We start from the raw sequence: 16,860 nt of genomic DNA, 5'->3' as shown, positions 1-16,860 counted from the left end.
GCTGACGGGGGCTTACGTAGTGTAGCGTAGAGGTCAGTCTCTGTCAACAATGCTAGCTTATGATTGATTTGATGGTGATCTCTGGCGCCGAGATGGAGGGTATAAGAGCAGGTATAATCCACGTTAGCTTGTCAACTCGTTGAGCCACGTCAGAGAAATACGACATAACCACGTCAGAGAAATACGACGTGTTGAAGAGCGAAATCAGGAGAGACTCAGCTTGTCGTGTGCAAGAAGGTCGATCGATTTGTGGGTCCTGCCACACGGCGTAAAAGGGTGGGGTTGACGAGGTCAGGGCATCAGAAGCTTGTTCGGAGGAGCTGGGGATGAGGATGGATTAGGAGAACGTGGCGGGTCCCATGCAAATAAAAAATAATTTTGAAATTCGTGAAGAGACTAATCGATGTACCGTTTTTTACATTGGTCTGCAGAGGACGTGGCTTGGCTATTCGATAAGGTTATTGAGCTTGCTCTAAAAGTGCACCCTTATTGGGCAAGCTATTGTGCGTGAAATTTGGAATTTTTGATTGTTGCTTTCTGGATTTGGTAGAGGGTCCAAGTTGGCAAGCTATTTTGTCGCAGCAAAGTTGGAACGGTAGGTTTTGGGGAGCTATTTTGTCACGATGCGGTTGGAATAGTTAAGATGTAATTTTGTCACGATTCGGTCGGAACGGTTAGGATGTAGTTAGATGGTTGAGTAGGCTTAGAGAAAGTTATCGTGACCATATTATAGCGGGATGGTACGAAGTTGCTAGTCTTGATGGTAAGTAGTATGGAGTGTTGGGAACTAAGGAGGGTCGAGGGTGGGGCAGCATTCTCATATTGCAAAAAAAAAAGCTTGACTTAGAGATGTTATGGCTTTTACAAACTAAAATTATTCCATGAATTTGATGTAACATTTGCCGACACAGACGCATGAGCTTTGCTGGTTTTACGTTAAATTTCGGTACAACTTTACAGACAAGCGCATCCACGATGATCGCGGATAATTTGCTAACTCTTGACATGCGTATATCCGCAATGGAACTTCTATAATGCAGAGAGTCATGACTATACGGGGTACAATGCTCAAATCGATAATTCGTTCTGATTACAGAAGGGTTACACGCACCATTTTGACACTGATAACGGACTCTCAGACAGTAGAAGCCGACTCGACCGGGTTGCCCATGTTCGGATCAGGGAGGGCCTTGGCATCGCAGTGGCAGGAGGGAGATTATCAGATTAATACCAGCTTGGTTCCCACAAAACTGGTCGAACGAGTCGATCGAGCCATCCTGCGTCGTAGACTATGTCGTCACTCTCGATCTGATCCAAGGAAAGCAAGTCCTCTACCTCCGATGCAAATTGCTCGTCCTCCTCATGCAGTGTCACCTCGTTCAGCAGCACGCCACCACATTGGTCGTTGTCATCGTCGTCAGCTGGATCCACGGGAATGAAGTCTTCCTGTCCTGATGCGAGCTGCCTGTCGTCGTCGCTTGTTGGATCCAGGGGAATGAAGTCGTCTTCCTCGGCCGCCGGGTCTATGGGGCTGAAGTCCTCTTCCTGTTGCGATGCGAGCTGCTCGCCATCCTCGTCGTCGTCGCTTGTTGGGTCCAGGGGGATGAAGTCGTCTTCCTCGGCCGCAGCCGGGTCTATGGGGATGAAGTATTCCTCCTGTCGCGATGCGAGCTGCTCGTCGTCCTCCTCCTCCTCGTCTGGCATCACACCCCGCTGCCCGTACACCGTGCAGCAGTACTCGCCGGCGGCGGGACACAAGGGAATGAAGTCCTCATCAGGTGCCGCCGTCAGGTGTTCCTCCTCCGCCGCCGCGCCCTGCTGACCGATGGTCGTCGCCGCTCCCTCGTCGCCGCCGTCCTCCTCCCGGCCACGCTTGTGTCCGCGTGGCAGCACCGTCGTCTCGGCCGATCTGCGAGCGGCGAGGGTCGTCTCTGCCTCGGCGACGGCGAGGCGGAGGAGGCGCTCGGCTGCCTCTAGCCGGCCATCGCCGCCGCCGTAACCTTCGAAGCCGAGGTCCGTGCCGCCGCGGTGGCCGAGGAGAGGACCCCGGATGACGACGTAGCCGACGACGGTGTCGCCGTTGTGATCAAGAGGGCGCAAGGCGTCAGCGGCGGCGGCGTCCATGATCATCGCAACTAGCAAGGGGATGATATGCAAAGCGATCGCCGATCGGGGGATTCGGGAAGATGCTGTGGGCTACAGGCACGCCCATATTTATGGATGAAAAGTGCACGTTCCGAGTCGGACTCGCGTGGAAACGCGTCTTGTTGAGTTCCTGCACGTACTTACGGTAAGAGCAAGCAAAAAAGGAAAGCGTCGGGCGCCATGCTGAGCCGCTGGATCTAAACCCCCGGCCGGCCAGTTGCGTTGCGTGGCCTGGCCCTCGCGTTTGCGACGGCGATGCACGCCGAGTTCCCGAGTCAGCGGCGTAGTCCGAGTCCGATCCCAGTATATCCGCCATCGCGAGTACGTGTCTCTTTGGACGGCACTGCCGCACCGGAGGCGGTGGCGCACAATCGATGACACGTCTTGCAGCAGGCTGACCAAGGAACAGATTTTTCTGCCATGCCCGCATCACAGTACCAAAGCATATGCTGAATTGTTGCACTTACCGGATGCGCGAGTCACAGGCTCACATCTCTGCAATTAGTCCAAGGGGAAACTAGCTTGCTCATCAGATCAGAATGCCCGTAGCCCAGAGAAAATATTGTATTTTCTGTTTTTCCCCCCCAAGTACTTAGGCTGATGTGCCAATTGACGTAATAATATCTAATTTATCTTGTCATACGTTCAAGTTGATGAGGCATTTGTAAAGGGATCATTCATTCATCGCTGGAGTTCATGATCCGGTGGCGGCGGCGAGGCGACTGGGAGAATCGCTTCCTGATAATGAATCACCGATCACGAGTATCAGTTTTACACAACTCGTAACAGATCACGCTGCGACCTGCTAACTTCCCCTGCTAACAGCCCATCAGAAACAAACAGGAACCAACGTCCAACGGTAATGGATACCGCTATGAAAAGATTACAGAATACAGACCAAAACAGTCCAACCAAACACCACTTCAATGATTATAACAAAAAACACCACTTCAATGAATTTCCTGGAAAGATCAACAGTAAACGACAAGATCGCATGAAAATAAGCCACAGGAACTGAAAGATGCAGGACAGATACTCAAAATGGCCAATGCTCGGAACATGGTTTTGAAATAAAATACTGTCTTCAGTGTCAATCGATTTGTTTTACAACATACTGATAACACATAGCGTGCGAATATAAGGCAATATAAGGCTTAATAGGCCAAGCATACAATCGTTTCTGTGAAGCAAGGCAGTTTGTCCATATTAGCCAGGACCAACTTTTGGGATGTCGTAGTGCTCGCTGAGGTTTGCCAGGTACTGGTTGAAGTCCTGGATACGGTCCCTGTGCGACTTGTTGGAGACTTTGGCCAACTTCTGCATGTCAATCTTCTGCTTCTGTTCCATGTAACGTCGCTCGGCTGGTGTGAGGTGGTCGTAGTCAGGGTGTGGGTTCCCTTCCTCCTCCCCCAACTTGTCAGCTTCAGTCAGCTCATTGTTAGGATCTGTTGGCAATTCAGAGCTTCCCCCTGAAGAATAACCATTGAATTATATATGAAGCAAGTATATTCAGCAGAAAGCAGTTTTTACATTTATGGAGTTATTACACAAACAGAAAGGTGAGATGATGTATACAATGAAGTAGAGTTGGACGGATGAAACAAACCAAGCATGGATAAGTGGATGACTAGCTAATTTACCAACAAATAGTGAGCAACTTCTCTCAGCATTATAGAAACTGGTAAAATCAACATGCCATTTTTTAGGGCAATCAACATGCCATTATTCAAGGCAAATTGCACCCAGATTTGCAGACTATTTTAGTGAATTCTGGATGCATTCTGCTGAAAATAAGTTTCCCCTTCTCACACTGTTAGTTCCTGGCTGGATTGAAGATGACAGAAACTAATAACATGAGAAGAATGGCTTTCATCCCGGCATAACACTAAACTGGAAATCTGACTGTATTTTGTCATCACAGGTCCTCGTACTAATAACAAATGACAAGAATTACAAGACTCAGCTTTTTGCTTTTTGCATCAACAAGTTCACATAGCCTATAATCACACTTATCAGCACAAACTTCACATAACATGTACCTCTAGTAATGGCACTAACCTTTTTCTAGGACAATATTATAGAGCCAAGTAGCAAAGGTAGTCAGCTGCCCATGGGCAGTATAAACTACAAACCACTGTAACCAAAATACACACAAGTGGCATCTATGTAACAAGTAGATATTCATCCTTCTCAAAAAAAAAACAAGTAGATATTCATGCTAAAAACATTGGTAGTCTATATGCTGTATTTGATGGCACAGACATACATACAGACAGAGGGCATTCAGACAAACAAAGGTAATCCACAAATTAAGTAACCAATCAAACAAGCTAAATCAATTGTTCATATCATAGGGACTCAGAAACTATCAGCACTCTTGTGAACACAACCAAGCAGCCAAATGGTATCACCGCACACCACACATCATAATTCTCATTACAAATGGTCAGGAATTTCAAATTTGAACTGATAAAGGTTTAAAACAGGCCAGTGCAATAATCAGAAATACCTTCATGAAGCTCGTCGTGGCCGATCTGAGATGACTCCTCACGGTGCTGCTTCTTCTTCTTCTTTTTCTTGACTCCACCTTCCTTCACATCCAGTGCTTTCCCCTTCAGCTTCAGCCTTCCCCCAACAACGTTCTGGTATTCAGACATCTCGCTGAAAGAAGAAGAACCAAACTAAAGTTAACACAACACAGCAAAACAACATCTGGTCTGTAGGATAATCCGACGCGCAAACAAGTATTCCAGTCGCGATGAGTCCCGCAAAGAGTAGAGCAAGCATACAAGGAAGCATATCGTGTTCTAGATTACACTTACAATCGATGGCTTCAAAAGTTCAAATATTGCTACATAAAGACTTCACTAAAGCCTGCACATGCAAGATTTGGGGCGACGGCATAAACAGTATAGGTTCATTGAACCCGGACTGCCCCTGCCACCGCCGCACCCGGCCGCCGGCAATGGCGCCGCCGGCCGCGCTACCCACAAGCCGCCCTCCACCCCGCAATTCGCTAACTGAGGAAGCCGCTCGCCCCCAACGTCGGCCCTTCCGCCGGTTGTCGCCCGCCGCCTCGCTTCGCCACCCTCAATCCGCCACCGGCGCCGTGCCTGCCGACGCCGCCAGACGCTCCTCTAAGCTCGCCGGCCATGGATCCCTTCCCCCGACAACCCCGAAACCGAAACCCTAACCCTAACCCAGCCACAACCATGCCTCAATCCGAGAGAGGGAGGAGGAGGAGGAGGAGGAGGAAGAAGGGGACCCACCTCGTCGCCGGACGTGTACCCCAACCCACTAGAGCTGGACGAGCACGAATCGGAGGAGAGGAAAAGAGAGCGGCTGAGCTCGGACGGAGAAGAAGGCGCGGCTGTGGCTATCGAGTATCGAGAGGGGGTGCGCGTGCGGAGGCGTAATTTGCTGCGCTTGAAACTACGTTTTCCTATTTTTTCTCGTAGACCTGAGCAAAATACGGGTGGTGTTGGCAAAAAATCTGAAATGATTCGAGTCTAAAATATATGACAAGCTGGCTCATGGATAGCTTTTAGGCCCACTCTTTTTTAGTTGAAAAAAATTCAAAATAAATAATCGAGCTGAGCTTGGCCCACCTATGTTTTTTCGGACTGGCAAAATGCGCGCTATGCCCAGCCCTATAAAAGCCACGGGCTTGGGCAGGGCTAGGCTGGGCCAAGTTTGCTCAGGTCTACTCCCTCGGTTGGTTTATCAGCTACGTATTTGCTCCGGAAAAATAGTCCGGTTTGATCTTCATGTTTGCTAGAGTCGCTCTGAGCGAGGCATTCTCGTTAATGCGTCGCGCGCTACATTTGTTGGGGCTCTGCGTCAACCATCCGTGTTAATGCATCGCGCTAGCGGTGCATGATGGCCGTTTGCGTGCCGCGGGATAAGCCCGTTATGCTAGCCGCTCTGTCCTTCCTTCTTGTACTCCTATGCGTTATCTTTCTTTCTTGATTAACAGCACCACAGTTAGCTTTCTTTCTTGCTTCTTTTCTTTTCATCTTCTCTGCTGTGCAGCGCAGCATCTACTCCTTCTCTCGGCCACGTATGCACCACGTCCATGTTGAGCGAGGGGAGAAGGCAGCGTTGAGTGTGGCATCCATGAGGATGGAAGTAGACTGCCTCATCCATGGGGTGGGCACCAGATAGTAACGACGGTGAAGAATTTGATGAGGTCTGGTTCGTTAGGGATTCAATGGCTAGTAATACATAGATCTCGAACTCTCAAGAATGCAAAGAATGCATGAGAGTTATCTTGGTCGAAGGTATGGTTGAAGTCGAGGACGTCACGCTTACCTTCTACAACTCGCATTGATAGAGGTTAGCAACTTTGATGCTGACAAACAGCTAAAAAAAGCAGTAGATTTGATGCTACATGTCTTACTTCCTCAATTGTATGTAAACTTGGTAAGAGAGTGTTTCAAAAATAGGTATTCAGCGACAGATTTCACAGACCATACTAATGGGCGCGCGAGCATCGGGAAGCCTCCAAGCGATCGATCTCGACAGCTCGCCTCGCTTCCCCGAACTTTTCATTTTTGGAAAATTTTAATTCCTACAACTTTCCATTTTTAAAACTTTATACTAACAACTTTCTTGGCACAACTTTGATGACATGCAGAACTTATACAACTTCTACATACAACTTTTAAAAAAACAACTTCAAATTTTTATTTTTAGAAAATTGTAACTTATACACATGATTTATACGCATAACTTTTCCTAACAGCAACTTACTTGATAATTTTATAGTACAATTTTTTATTATATACACCACTTAGAAGCATAACATTTACCATCAACTTTTACGCATAAACGATATTCACTTAGTATAGAATGGTGAGAAAAAAATTGAATGAAAAAATGGAAAAGAAAAAACACTCCAGGCAACCAGCAGCGGCGCGTTCCACACGGACGCAACACTGGGCACGTAGGCAGTGGGCCCTGGCCAGTAGCTCGCGTCGCGCGTCAGGAACCGCAGTAGCGCACGTGGGCCGAATCAGTACTGCGAGATTTCACCTCCTACTAGAAAGGCTATGAATCCTAAACACGGCAAATAAGTTGGTTCAGATAGGAACGAAAAGAATGAAGAATAAGAGAGACGAAGAGATCCGCAAGATTACTTGACTGGCAGCGTCCTATCGTTGTGGGGTTTCAATGGATGTATTTATGTGTAAGAGAGACTCAGATAAAGAGTAGAGAGGAGATAGGAAAATAAGGATAGTGAAGAAATAAAAGATAGCTCATATCCCATGATTTGAGCAGACCAAGGTCTAATATGATCAAGTTAAAATTTGAAAACTCGATCCAGATCATGGCTGTGATTCACTTTACGTATTCAAGAGTGCAGAATGTCCACATTCCTTCTTAGAACTGTCGCCTTGCACTGCAGCTGCATCTGCTTTATTGCAATGGTCGTCCTTCTTGGAACTGTCGCGATCTACGGCCTCGTTGAAGTCCGGCGAGTTTCTACCATCTGAATCCTAATGAAGAGGTGCATGTCGACGAGGATCCGGTGTGGAGTCTCGCAAAAGCGACTTCAATGAAGGTGCATATCGAAGGTCTGTCACTATAAAAATCCAGAATTTTAAGAGTATCGATGACGGATGGCTGCATGACATCATCCAATCCGTGTTATTCTCCCTCCTCAAAGTGCTAGGAATATGTGATCTAGTAGCGACAGTAAACTCACTCTTACAAATGCTAGTCAGAATGAACCCATGACTTCGTTTCAAAAAAAAAAAAAAAAAAATGAACCCATGACTTAGAGTCCTCGTTGGTGAACCAAATTGCCATCCCTTGTTGAAATCGTCGAGCAAGTCGACGAAATCCTGGTCCGTCGCCGTCTGGAAGCCAACAGTTGCATCTTCAATGAAGTCGGTGGAACCATCTAACGGCAGCAGCTGCAGCTCGTCTCCATAAACGCCGCTCGCCGCATCAGGAAGCTGTTCCGGCGCAGAAGGTACAAAGGGATCGACAGGTTCCTGGTCTTCATCCACCGGCGAGTGTTCATCGTTGCGCAGTTCATCTTCAGAGACTTGTGTCGACACATCGCGCGTCGACGTCACGCTGCCAAATTCTTGAAGGAGCTGAACTTCGGAAACTTGGGTCGCCGCGTCCCGATTCACGCTGCAAGAGACAAACCGAGTGGCTGCGATGGTTCACGAGCCGCCGGAGCATGTTCTTAAAGTGAGCCGTCATCCTTCAGTGCCGGCTGGAGATGCTCCTCCGGGCTCGCGCCCTCGGCGGTGATGGTGGCACGTCGGGGCGCGCCGCGAGCCCCGCCGGCGTCAATGTCATCGTCCGCAGTGTCGCGGCAGCGCTTCTGGCCCCGCGCTGATGGCGTCTTCATCGCGCCGGCGGCGGCGTTGGCCGCGACGAGGCGCTGGAACTCGGCGGAGATGAGTTCGCAGATGCGTTCAACTTCAACCTCAGGGCAGTCGCCGGTGAGGAAGGCGTCGATTTCGTGGGGATCGAGGCCCAGGCTGTCCAGTGGCACCATGTAGCCGACGACGGTGTTGTTCGTCCATGTCGCTGAGATCGAGGCTCCATTGGACGGCGTTGGCAGCGACGGCGTCGCGCTCCTGGCAGCGAGGCGACGGCACGTCAAACGTGCCGGCGGCGACGGCGTGATCGAAGCGGCGCACCGCCTCTGAGCCGTCGACGGATTGGATGACGTCGATGTCGGCGGGATCGAGGTCCTGTTGGACGTTGTAGCCACCGGCGGTGCAGTCGTAGCCGTAGTGACCGAGGAGGTCGTCGGCGTATGGGGCTTCCAAGGCGGCGACAATGTCGTCCATGCTGCAGAGATCGGGGGAGACCGCAGCGTCGCCCATATGCTCGGGTGGGATGGAACTTTGCTACGGTGATGGCTGTCGCCTGTGGGCAAGGAGGGCGGGATCCACATAATATCAGTGCGGTCTTCCCCTAGTCCGACTCGAACCCTGGTCACCTGGTGGCTGGTGCAAATCGAACGCGTCAGCTTTGTCCAGGAACAATTTTCCAGAATCTGAATTCCTTGTGTTCGTCACGTACCCTTTCAGTAACAATTTTAACATGGCCAAACACTCATACGATTGCGTCGATGCTTTAGTAGCCATTACAACAGTTTTGCTCAGAAACATGAACGAACGTCGATTCTTTCTAAATCTAACAACAAATGTGGGTTACAACTCCTTTTTTTTGAAACGTGAATGCGGGTTACAATTTACTTCTAGCGTTACAAGCACCCCAGTGTGCCTACTTCTCAACCTAGCCATCAGCTGGACGTTCAAGCCATTTCCGTGTGCACCAGAACAAGTTGAGAACCAGGCAATGATGTTCTCCAAAATGACCACCATATCAGGAGGATGTCGCCCGGGAAGCAAGAAATGCTGAATATTTTTGCTCGCTCTGCCTTGTAACGTTTTAGCTCTTTGATTGCCGCCAGCAACACATGCATGAAACCGAAAAAAGACTGCAGAAAGTATAACGTGTTTCGGCATAGCAAAAATGAATTTTGTGCTGTGGTAAATATAGTAAGTCAGCTAGAAAAATTTTCTTGTAAAAGTGAAAATCTTAATCTGGACAGTGCTGTGTTGCAAAAGCTATTCACTGGCCTAATCTGTCAGGGAAAAGAAACCTCAATTAGTTGTAGGTTTTGAATATTCGTTGGATGTGAAAGGGCATAGCTTTCATCCAATTATGTATTCTTGTCTCCTTCTCCAGAAATTTATCTTATATTAATTGTTAATAATCCCTAAAGTAGTCACTGATAAAGAGATTGTAGCAATCACATTGTCAGACAAGAAAGGATCCGGTCGATAAAACCAAACTGCAAATACAGAAAGGCTCGGTCGCAGCCAGCAGCAGCGGAAAGTATAAGTTGTTTCATGTAGTGCCGATTAAGAATGCCATGAATTTTAATGTACATTAAAATCTGAATCTTGAACAGCACTGTGTTGACAAAACCCTTTACTGGCCAAAGCTGTCTGGGGGAAAAAGATACAATTTTATCTTGATCAGGTCTTTGATAATCACTTTTCTTTAACTAGCAAGTTCTCTTGGGCAAGTTAGTATTGTTAATACATGCAAGGAAACTAGCACATGCATAGACTCTTAGCTTTCATTCACCCCTTTTTTTTCAAAAAGCTTTAATTCCTGTCTCTTGCACCAGAATTTTATCTTTGTATTGTTAATATATGCCCTCAAGGCCTAAAGTAGTCACAGATGCATATATCTCAAGCAATCACATTGTCAAAGAAGAAGTGGGAAAAAAAAGGGGGAACAAGTCCAAAAAACAGAGTACATGATTGACACACAAGAAATTCAGACATTTGAGTGCCAAATTGCCCATACAGAGTAGCTCATTCAAAATCATAGCCTGCATAACAGCATAGCAGCAGGGCCTTTGTGCCATAGTTGAACACTGGCACATACTGACGTAGGAGGAGATATCCGGGGATCAGTACCATTGCTCACAGAAAAAGTTGAGAAAGCCGACGAACTCCTGGTCCATCGGTGCGGTGTAAGCCTCGAACTGGAAGGGAATAGTTGCATATTCGGTGAAGTCAGCGGAACCATCGAACGGCAGCGGCGGCAGCTCATCTTCATAAACGCCGGTCGCCGCATCAGGAAGCAGTTCCGGCACAGTAGGTACAAAGGAATCGAAGGGTTCCTGGTCTTTATCCACCGGAGAGTGTTCTCGCCATGAGCCGTCGTTGCGCAGATCATCTTCAGAAACTTGTGTCGACACATCCCGCTTCACGCTGCCAAATTCTTGCAGGAGCTGAGCTTCAGAAACTTGGGTCGCCGCATCCCTATTCACACTGCAAGGCTCCAACGGAGTGTGTTCTTGCCGTGAGCCGTCGTCCTTCAATGCCTCTGCCGGCTCGAGCTGCTCCGCTGGGCGCGCGTCCTCGACGGCGAAGGTGGCGCGCCGGGGGGCGCCGCGAGCCCCGCCCACGTCAATGTCATCGCCCGCAGTGTTGCGGCAGCGCTTCTGGTGTGCCCGTGCAGATGGCATCTTCATCGCGGCGGCGAGGCGTCGGGACTCAGCGGAGAGAAGTCCGAAGATGCGTTCGACTTCAACGTGTGGGCAGTAGCCGGTGAGTCGTCGATGTCGTGGCGATCGAGGCCCAGACTGTCCAGTGGGATCACGTAGCCGACGTCGGTGTCGTCGCTCGCGTCGAAGCAGCCGACGACGTTCCCTTGCACGGCGTTGGCGGCAACAATTTCGCGCATCTGGGAGCGTGGCGACCGCGTATCAAACGTGCCGCCGCCGGCGCAACCGTGATCGAAGGGGCGCTCAGACTCGTCAATGGCCGGGATGACGTCAGTGTCGAAGTCGAAGGGATCGAAGGGTGTAGCCACCCACGGTGCTGCTGTAGTCGTGGCAACCGAAGAAGAGGTGGTCGGCGTACGGGGCTTCATCGGCGGCGAGGATGTCGTCCATGTCGCAAAGATCGATTGAGACCGCAGCGTCGGGTGGGATGGGAACCTTTTTTTTTTTTTGAGACGGATGGGAACTTCAAACTTGTGGGTTGGAGGAGGCGAACCCGGTCGCGTCTTGGGTGCCGGGCTTTGTGGGCTGAGGCGATCGGATTGCACCCCCACTTTTCGCTTCATCTGTTCTGCGTCCAGTTACCAATTTCCAGAATCCGAATTCTTTGTGTCCGCACAAACCCTTTCAGTAACTATTATTTTTAAAACTTCAAAAAAAGTATTCTTTTTAACCAACACAGGTCCGCTCGGTTGCCAAACACACAGATAATTGCATCGATGTATTAGCCATTACAGTATCTTTGGTCAGAAACCCGAACGTCCATTCTTTCTAAATCTAGCGATAAAATATGGGTTGCAAGTTACAACTTACAGCTAGCTTTATAAGCACCCGTGTGTCTACTTCTCAGCCTAGCATCAGCTGGACGTTCCAGCCATTTCCGTGTGCACCAGAACAAGTTGACGATGCGAGTAATGACCAACGACCTCCCTGTCAAACTTGTATGAAGTGCCAGGCAGTGACGCTGCCCTAAACCACCACCAGATCAGGAGGATGTCGAACGGGAAGCAAGAACTGCTGAATATTTTGCTCGCTCTGCCTTGTAACGTTTTAGCTCTTTGATTGCCGCCAGAAGCACATGCAAGGAAACTGGTGCGAAAAATGGCTGCAGGAAGTACAAAGTGCTTAATGTAGTACCGATTACCGACTGGACATGCACATGAATTTTAATGTACACTGTATAGATGTTATTTCATCTTTCTGCAGTTTGACAAGGTTAGTTGCGTAATGGAAAGCTCTGAATCTGAGATTTTAAAATCCATAATCAATAAATCGAACAATAACTATACTGTTTACTTTACTTTTAGGATCAGAGAAAATCAGTGTCAATCATAAAAGTTTCAACAGAAGCCTGTAATAATGTACTCACCATGTAAATGGCAAAATAATGCTCTATTGAAGCATAACTGATTGACATAATGGATGGGTGGAAAAATGCTTCCTCAGCCAATGCCCTCGCTCTTGTTGCAGATACTGTACATCAGCACACTTCTCATTAACTGTTCATAAAGGTGCAAGGACATTATGCAAATGAATAATTGTAAACTTGCCTGCTGAAGAGTCACTTATTCCAAGAGTTGCATTTCTTTGAGCTAAATTTGCAGCTTCAAGAGAGAGCTCAACCTGGAAAATAAAATTTAAATGGTTAGAACAAGATTAATCTCTCTATTAAGTGACATTATGCTATAATCAAGATCGCAAACAATCAGCACCCATGTACAAGTGTTTTAAGCACAAAGATACTATTTACTTCCGTTGCTTTAAGAATGCATAACCAAAAGGGTAGAAAGATAAAGGCTAGTTTACAGATCAATGAGCTGTACATTTAGCAAGAGTGGTAGATGGTCGGACCTGTCTTCCAATTTCATCCATGACAATCATTCTTGGGAGAGAATGGACCTGGCAACAGAAATAACATTAGTATGTGCCCATGTGCAGAACAGCCTCTTGTATATCATTAAGCACTGCTTCAAAATGGGCCATACCAGACTAGATAGAGACTCCAAGGTGGTGAGACATGACAACAGATTGGAAGATGCATGATGTCTATATAGTAAATCTAACTCCCTGCAGGAAGAAGAGGAAATTAGAAGCGCGATAATCCAATTAGAGGTTTACTAGACTTCTTATTGTGATAGATATGATTTGCGACTGTCAACAAGTGTGTTCATAACCAAACTCTAGAACATCTAGATACAAGGATCATCTACCTTTGGTGAAGGCCCGGTTCACCCTGATCGATCTTACACTAAGAGGTCAAAAGATGAGGTGGCCACATTCTACAGCATGTTGTGTACAAGCAATGTGATGCATGCTATAGTACTGATGGTTTGAGAATATGTAGAGTCTGGTATTCAGGACAATAATAATGGTGGCCAAACCGCTGTCGAATGGGGCAATGAATATGGAATAGAAATTACAGATTGTGCAGTATTCTGTTTCGCCATAGCAAAATGAATTTTGTACTGTGGTAAATATAGTAAGACAGTTGAGAAAAGAAATTACCATTCTGTGAACCCCTTTTCACTAACTGCAAATTTAGTTGGCATGTCCATATCTTGTGAGAGATAAGATGGTTTTAGACCAAACAACTGCCTTAGTTGTCCAATGAAGATTTCAAGAGTCTCCATAAGTTCCTGTTTCACATAGGCATCAACAAATAATGCTATTGCAAAGAAGGTATTTCAGGATTCAAAGGGTGACCTTTTTCCATATGAAAATGCCAGGATATCAAAGAGGCAAGAAAATGATCAATTGCGCACACCTGAGATGACATTTTCTTCCGGGTACCATGAGTCTTCTGGGAACCAAGTGAACAGTCTGGTGGGTTCCAGATAAGAACACCTCCCCACATCTATGAAACAGGATAATGCTGTTAAGTAAATAGCAAGATGGGTAGTATTACTCCCTTTCACAGCAGGTATAGTAGCACTTACAGGGGATATAAATGCATTAGTTTTTGAAAGCCCACCATCAGGAAGTTGTAAGTACAATGGGCATTCCTTTGCAGATGGAATGTATCTGAATGATTATTTGAATAGACGGTTCAGATGAGCATACATAAATATTTTGTACAACTAATAGCGAACTTGATCGATGAAAATCGAGCTGATACCTTTTGTATGTGCACGCTTGACACTTGAAAATCAGAAATCAAGGTGAAAACATGGCATTTTGCCATTTTCTATAATGGGTTGGGTTCTTAGGATTTCATCAAATTTTAGTAAAAAGGAGACTGTAATAATTAAAAACAGGAAGAAAAATTTGGAGCAGCAGGAGTAAACTCAAAATGCATTCTGCTAATACTTTTAATCATTTGTTGGAGAGAAAAAAATAAAATTAAATCATGGTTCTGAGACTCTGACTAAGGTTTAGTACTATACAACAAAAAACCAGGGATTAATAAGCAAGCTAAAACTTTTAATAATTTGTTGGAGAGAACAAATTAAATTACATCATGGTTCTGAGGCTCAGAGAATAAAATTTAATACTATACAACAAAAACAACAACAATAAAAAACAGATATTGATAAGCAAGTTTGTTCCAATGAACATACACCACAAATTGAAGAACTTTTGATTGTCCTGTAGCTGAAATTGATGTATCCAAGTGCCACTCATTTGAATTTACCTGTCAAAATCATATTTTTCAAGGCATGATTAAGTTGTCGATCTCATTAACCACTATATATGCTTAGGGGAAGCTATCCATAGAATGCAGTACAATCAATAGCAAATAGTTTCTACAAGACAAATCAGAAACATACAAAGAAAGGAATGTCTCCCATACTAAGGACATTGCCACCCAGTTTATCATCAGAATAAGAATAGGACGACTTAGGAGTGTGGTACAAAACCTGAAAAGAAGCAATGGAATTATTGCTTATTAAATTGATGATCCTAAAACAAAAGGAAATCAGCATTTTCAAAAAAAATGGAAGAAGGTAGCTTAGTTTAAGTAAGGAAATTGGCACCTGACTCTCTATATTAATTTCTGCAATAGGCCGCAGTGCCTCAATCACAGGATTTAACATCCTCTCACCAATCTTTTCAAACTCCCTGCATGTAAAATGCCTGAGTGTAAGAATTCCAACAGCAGCAGCAGCAATGGAAATAAGTTCCATCTCTGCAAGAAGCTAAGCACAGCCAACAGAACATCTAACTGATGTGAATAAGAAATATAATCCCCATAGTCTAGATACTGTGATGTAATAATGCACAGGTACTTTATCTTTTAACATGTTGTACTTTACTAAAACATCTAACTGGTGTGATGTAATGATGGGAAAAAAGAATTTGAATTTTTCTAGCAATTTGATATGGAAGGGAATATTGGCACAACAATAAAGCAACAACAAAAGTATAGGTAACTCATGAATTTTGTTCTTACCAATCATACACCCAATCACTTGGATCAGCATTCAACAAGCTAAAGGATAGAACGACATTTCCATCTGATCCAACTGGCATGAACTCGCCTTTCCCAATGCCTGTCTCACCCTCCTCAACACCGCCATTCATGAAATACTTGACAAATACCTTCCCAATAACTGACACAGCCTTAGCCTCGTCAACCTTTCCAGCCACCCAAGCATGCCGATGCTTCCCAATGACAACCCTCATTCCCTCTGCATCACCAGTTTCCACAACCACAACAGTGTAAACCCTAGACCCATCCCCGCGGCCGCTGCCCAATGCTGAGTGCAGCAACTCATCAAACACCTCGTCACCAAGCACCAGGTCCGCAGTGGTCACAACGCCGCATTCCCAACGCGAGCCAACGCTGCCGCTGCTGGAGCATCCACCAACCGACTCTACGGTGACCGATACCGAGACATTACCGGCAGTGGAAGCGGCCGGGAGGAGCTGGAGCTGGGCCGAGATCGCTCGCTCGAGGCGACTGGCGAGGGAGGCATCGGAGGGGTCGGAACCGGACCGCAGGAAGACCGCGTGGAGGCCGCAGGGGAAAGATGGCGGATTGGAGTGGAGGCGGTGGGCGAGGGCGGTGATTGCGTCGGAAGGCAGCGGCGAGCGGTGGATCTCGGTGGATTTCAGCAGGAAGGGCAGTCCTGCAAGGAGAGAAACGGAGATGCTAGCGAGTTATACAGACAGGAGTCGAAAAGACTAGCCGCGGGAGCTTGGGGAGGTGGCGAGTGGTACCGAGGAGGAAGGAGAGGAGGACGGAGGCGGTGAGGACTAGGCGCTTCACGCCGGGCTTCGTCGTGCGCGACGGCGGATTCCTGCTGCCTGTAGATGTGGGATTAGAAGTAGACTGTCCTCCGGAGGCTTCGCCGGAGGTTGAGGGGGCAGGAGGAGGAGGCGCTGGGACCTCGTCGCCGGCGATCTCCGCCATCGCTCTAGTGAGCGGAGGTCCGGCCGGGTCCTAACGAAGGGAGCAGCGTTGTGGGCCGGGAGCCCGAACTGTTGTTGGGTTCGTGCTGACAGGTGGGGTCTCTATCTAGGTGGACTGCTGGCTGTGCGAATGTTGGAATGCTTAAAGGCCCAGTCCAATAACCCGCATGTTTCCTAGTAATCGGCCCACCTAGCATTCCTAGTAATCCATTTTCGCGTCGTTTACAATTTTTTATAAATTATAATGCCTCGTTTACAATTTGAAATGGAAATCGCATTTGTACTCGTGTGCAACTGTGCATCCGAGG

General features: G+C 47.2%; 2 protein-coding genes across 3 annotated transcripts; both read right to left on the bottom strand.

The window, feature by feature from the left end:
- Nucleotides 1-3,176: 3,176 nt before the first annotated feature.
- On the bottom strand, nucleotides 3,177-5,571 carry LOC101759761 (protein FAM32A-like). The gene is made up of 3 exons (XM_004970918.3): nucleotides 5,415-5,571; nucleotides 4,655-4,806; nucleotides 3,177-3,614 (listed from the first exon to the last, which is right to left on the bottom strand). Exons 2-3 carry the CDS (start codon nucleotides 4,800-4,802, stop codon nucleotides 3,352-3,354), a joined length of 411 nt encoding a protein of 136 aa, XP_004970975.1. The 5' UTR covers nucleotides 4,803-4,806; nucleotides 5,415-5,571; the 3' UTR covers nucleotides 3,177-3,351.
- A 6,321-nt stretch (nucleotides 5,572-11,892) lies between these two features.
- LOC101759357 (GPI transamidase component PIG-S) lies at nucleotides 11,893-16,620 on the bottom strand. Of its 2 annotated transcripts, XM_004970917.3 has the most exons (13): nucleotides 16,361-16,619; nucleotides 15,591-16,269; nucleotides 15,175-15,259; nucleotides 14,968-15,057; nucleotides 14,758-14,831; nucleotides 14,137-14,221; nucleotides 13,965-14,054; nucleotides 13,706-13,836; nucleotides 13,186-13,267; nucleotides 13,052-13,099; nucleotides 12,751-12,823; nucleotides 12,570-12,673; nucleotides 11,893-12,305 (listed from the first exon to the last, which is right to left on the bottom strand). In XM_004970917.3, the coding sequence occupies exons 1-13, from the start codon at nucleotides 16,551-16,553 to the stop codon at nucleotides 12,186-12,188; spliced, it is 1,854 nt and encodes a 617-aa protein (XP_004970974.1). In that variant the 5' UTR covers nucleotides 16,554-16,619; the 3' UTR covers nucleotides 11,893-12,185. The 2 variants fall into 2 exon arrangements, 1 of the variants encoding a protein (XP_004970974.1); XR_002677866.1 differs by lacking the exon at nucleotides 11,893-12,305 and having other exon boundaries at nucleotides 12,608-12,673; nucleotides 13,024-13,099; nucleotides 16,361-16,620.
- Nucleotides 16,621-16,860: the final 240 nt, after the last annotated feature.

The sequence above is a fragment of the Setaria italica genome, chromosome V (genome assembly GCF_000263155.2).
Source record: "Setaria italica strain Yugu1 chromosome V, Setaria_italica_v2.0, whole genome shotgun sequence".
Classification (NCBI taxonomy): domain Eukaryota; kingdom Viridiplantae; phylum Streptophyta; class Magnoliopsida; order Poales; family Poaceae; genus Setaria; species Setaria italica.
This window is presented reverse-complemented; position numbering and strand designations above follow the sequence as displayed.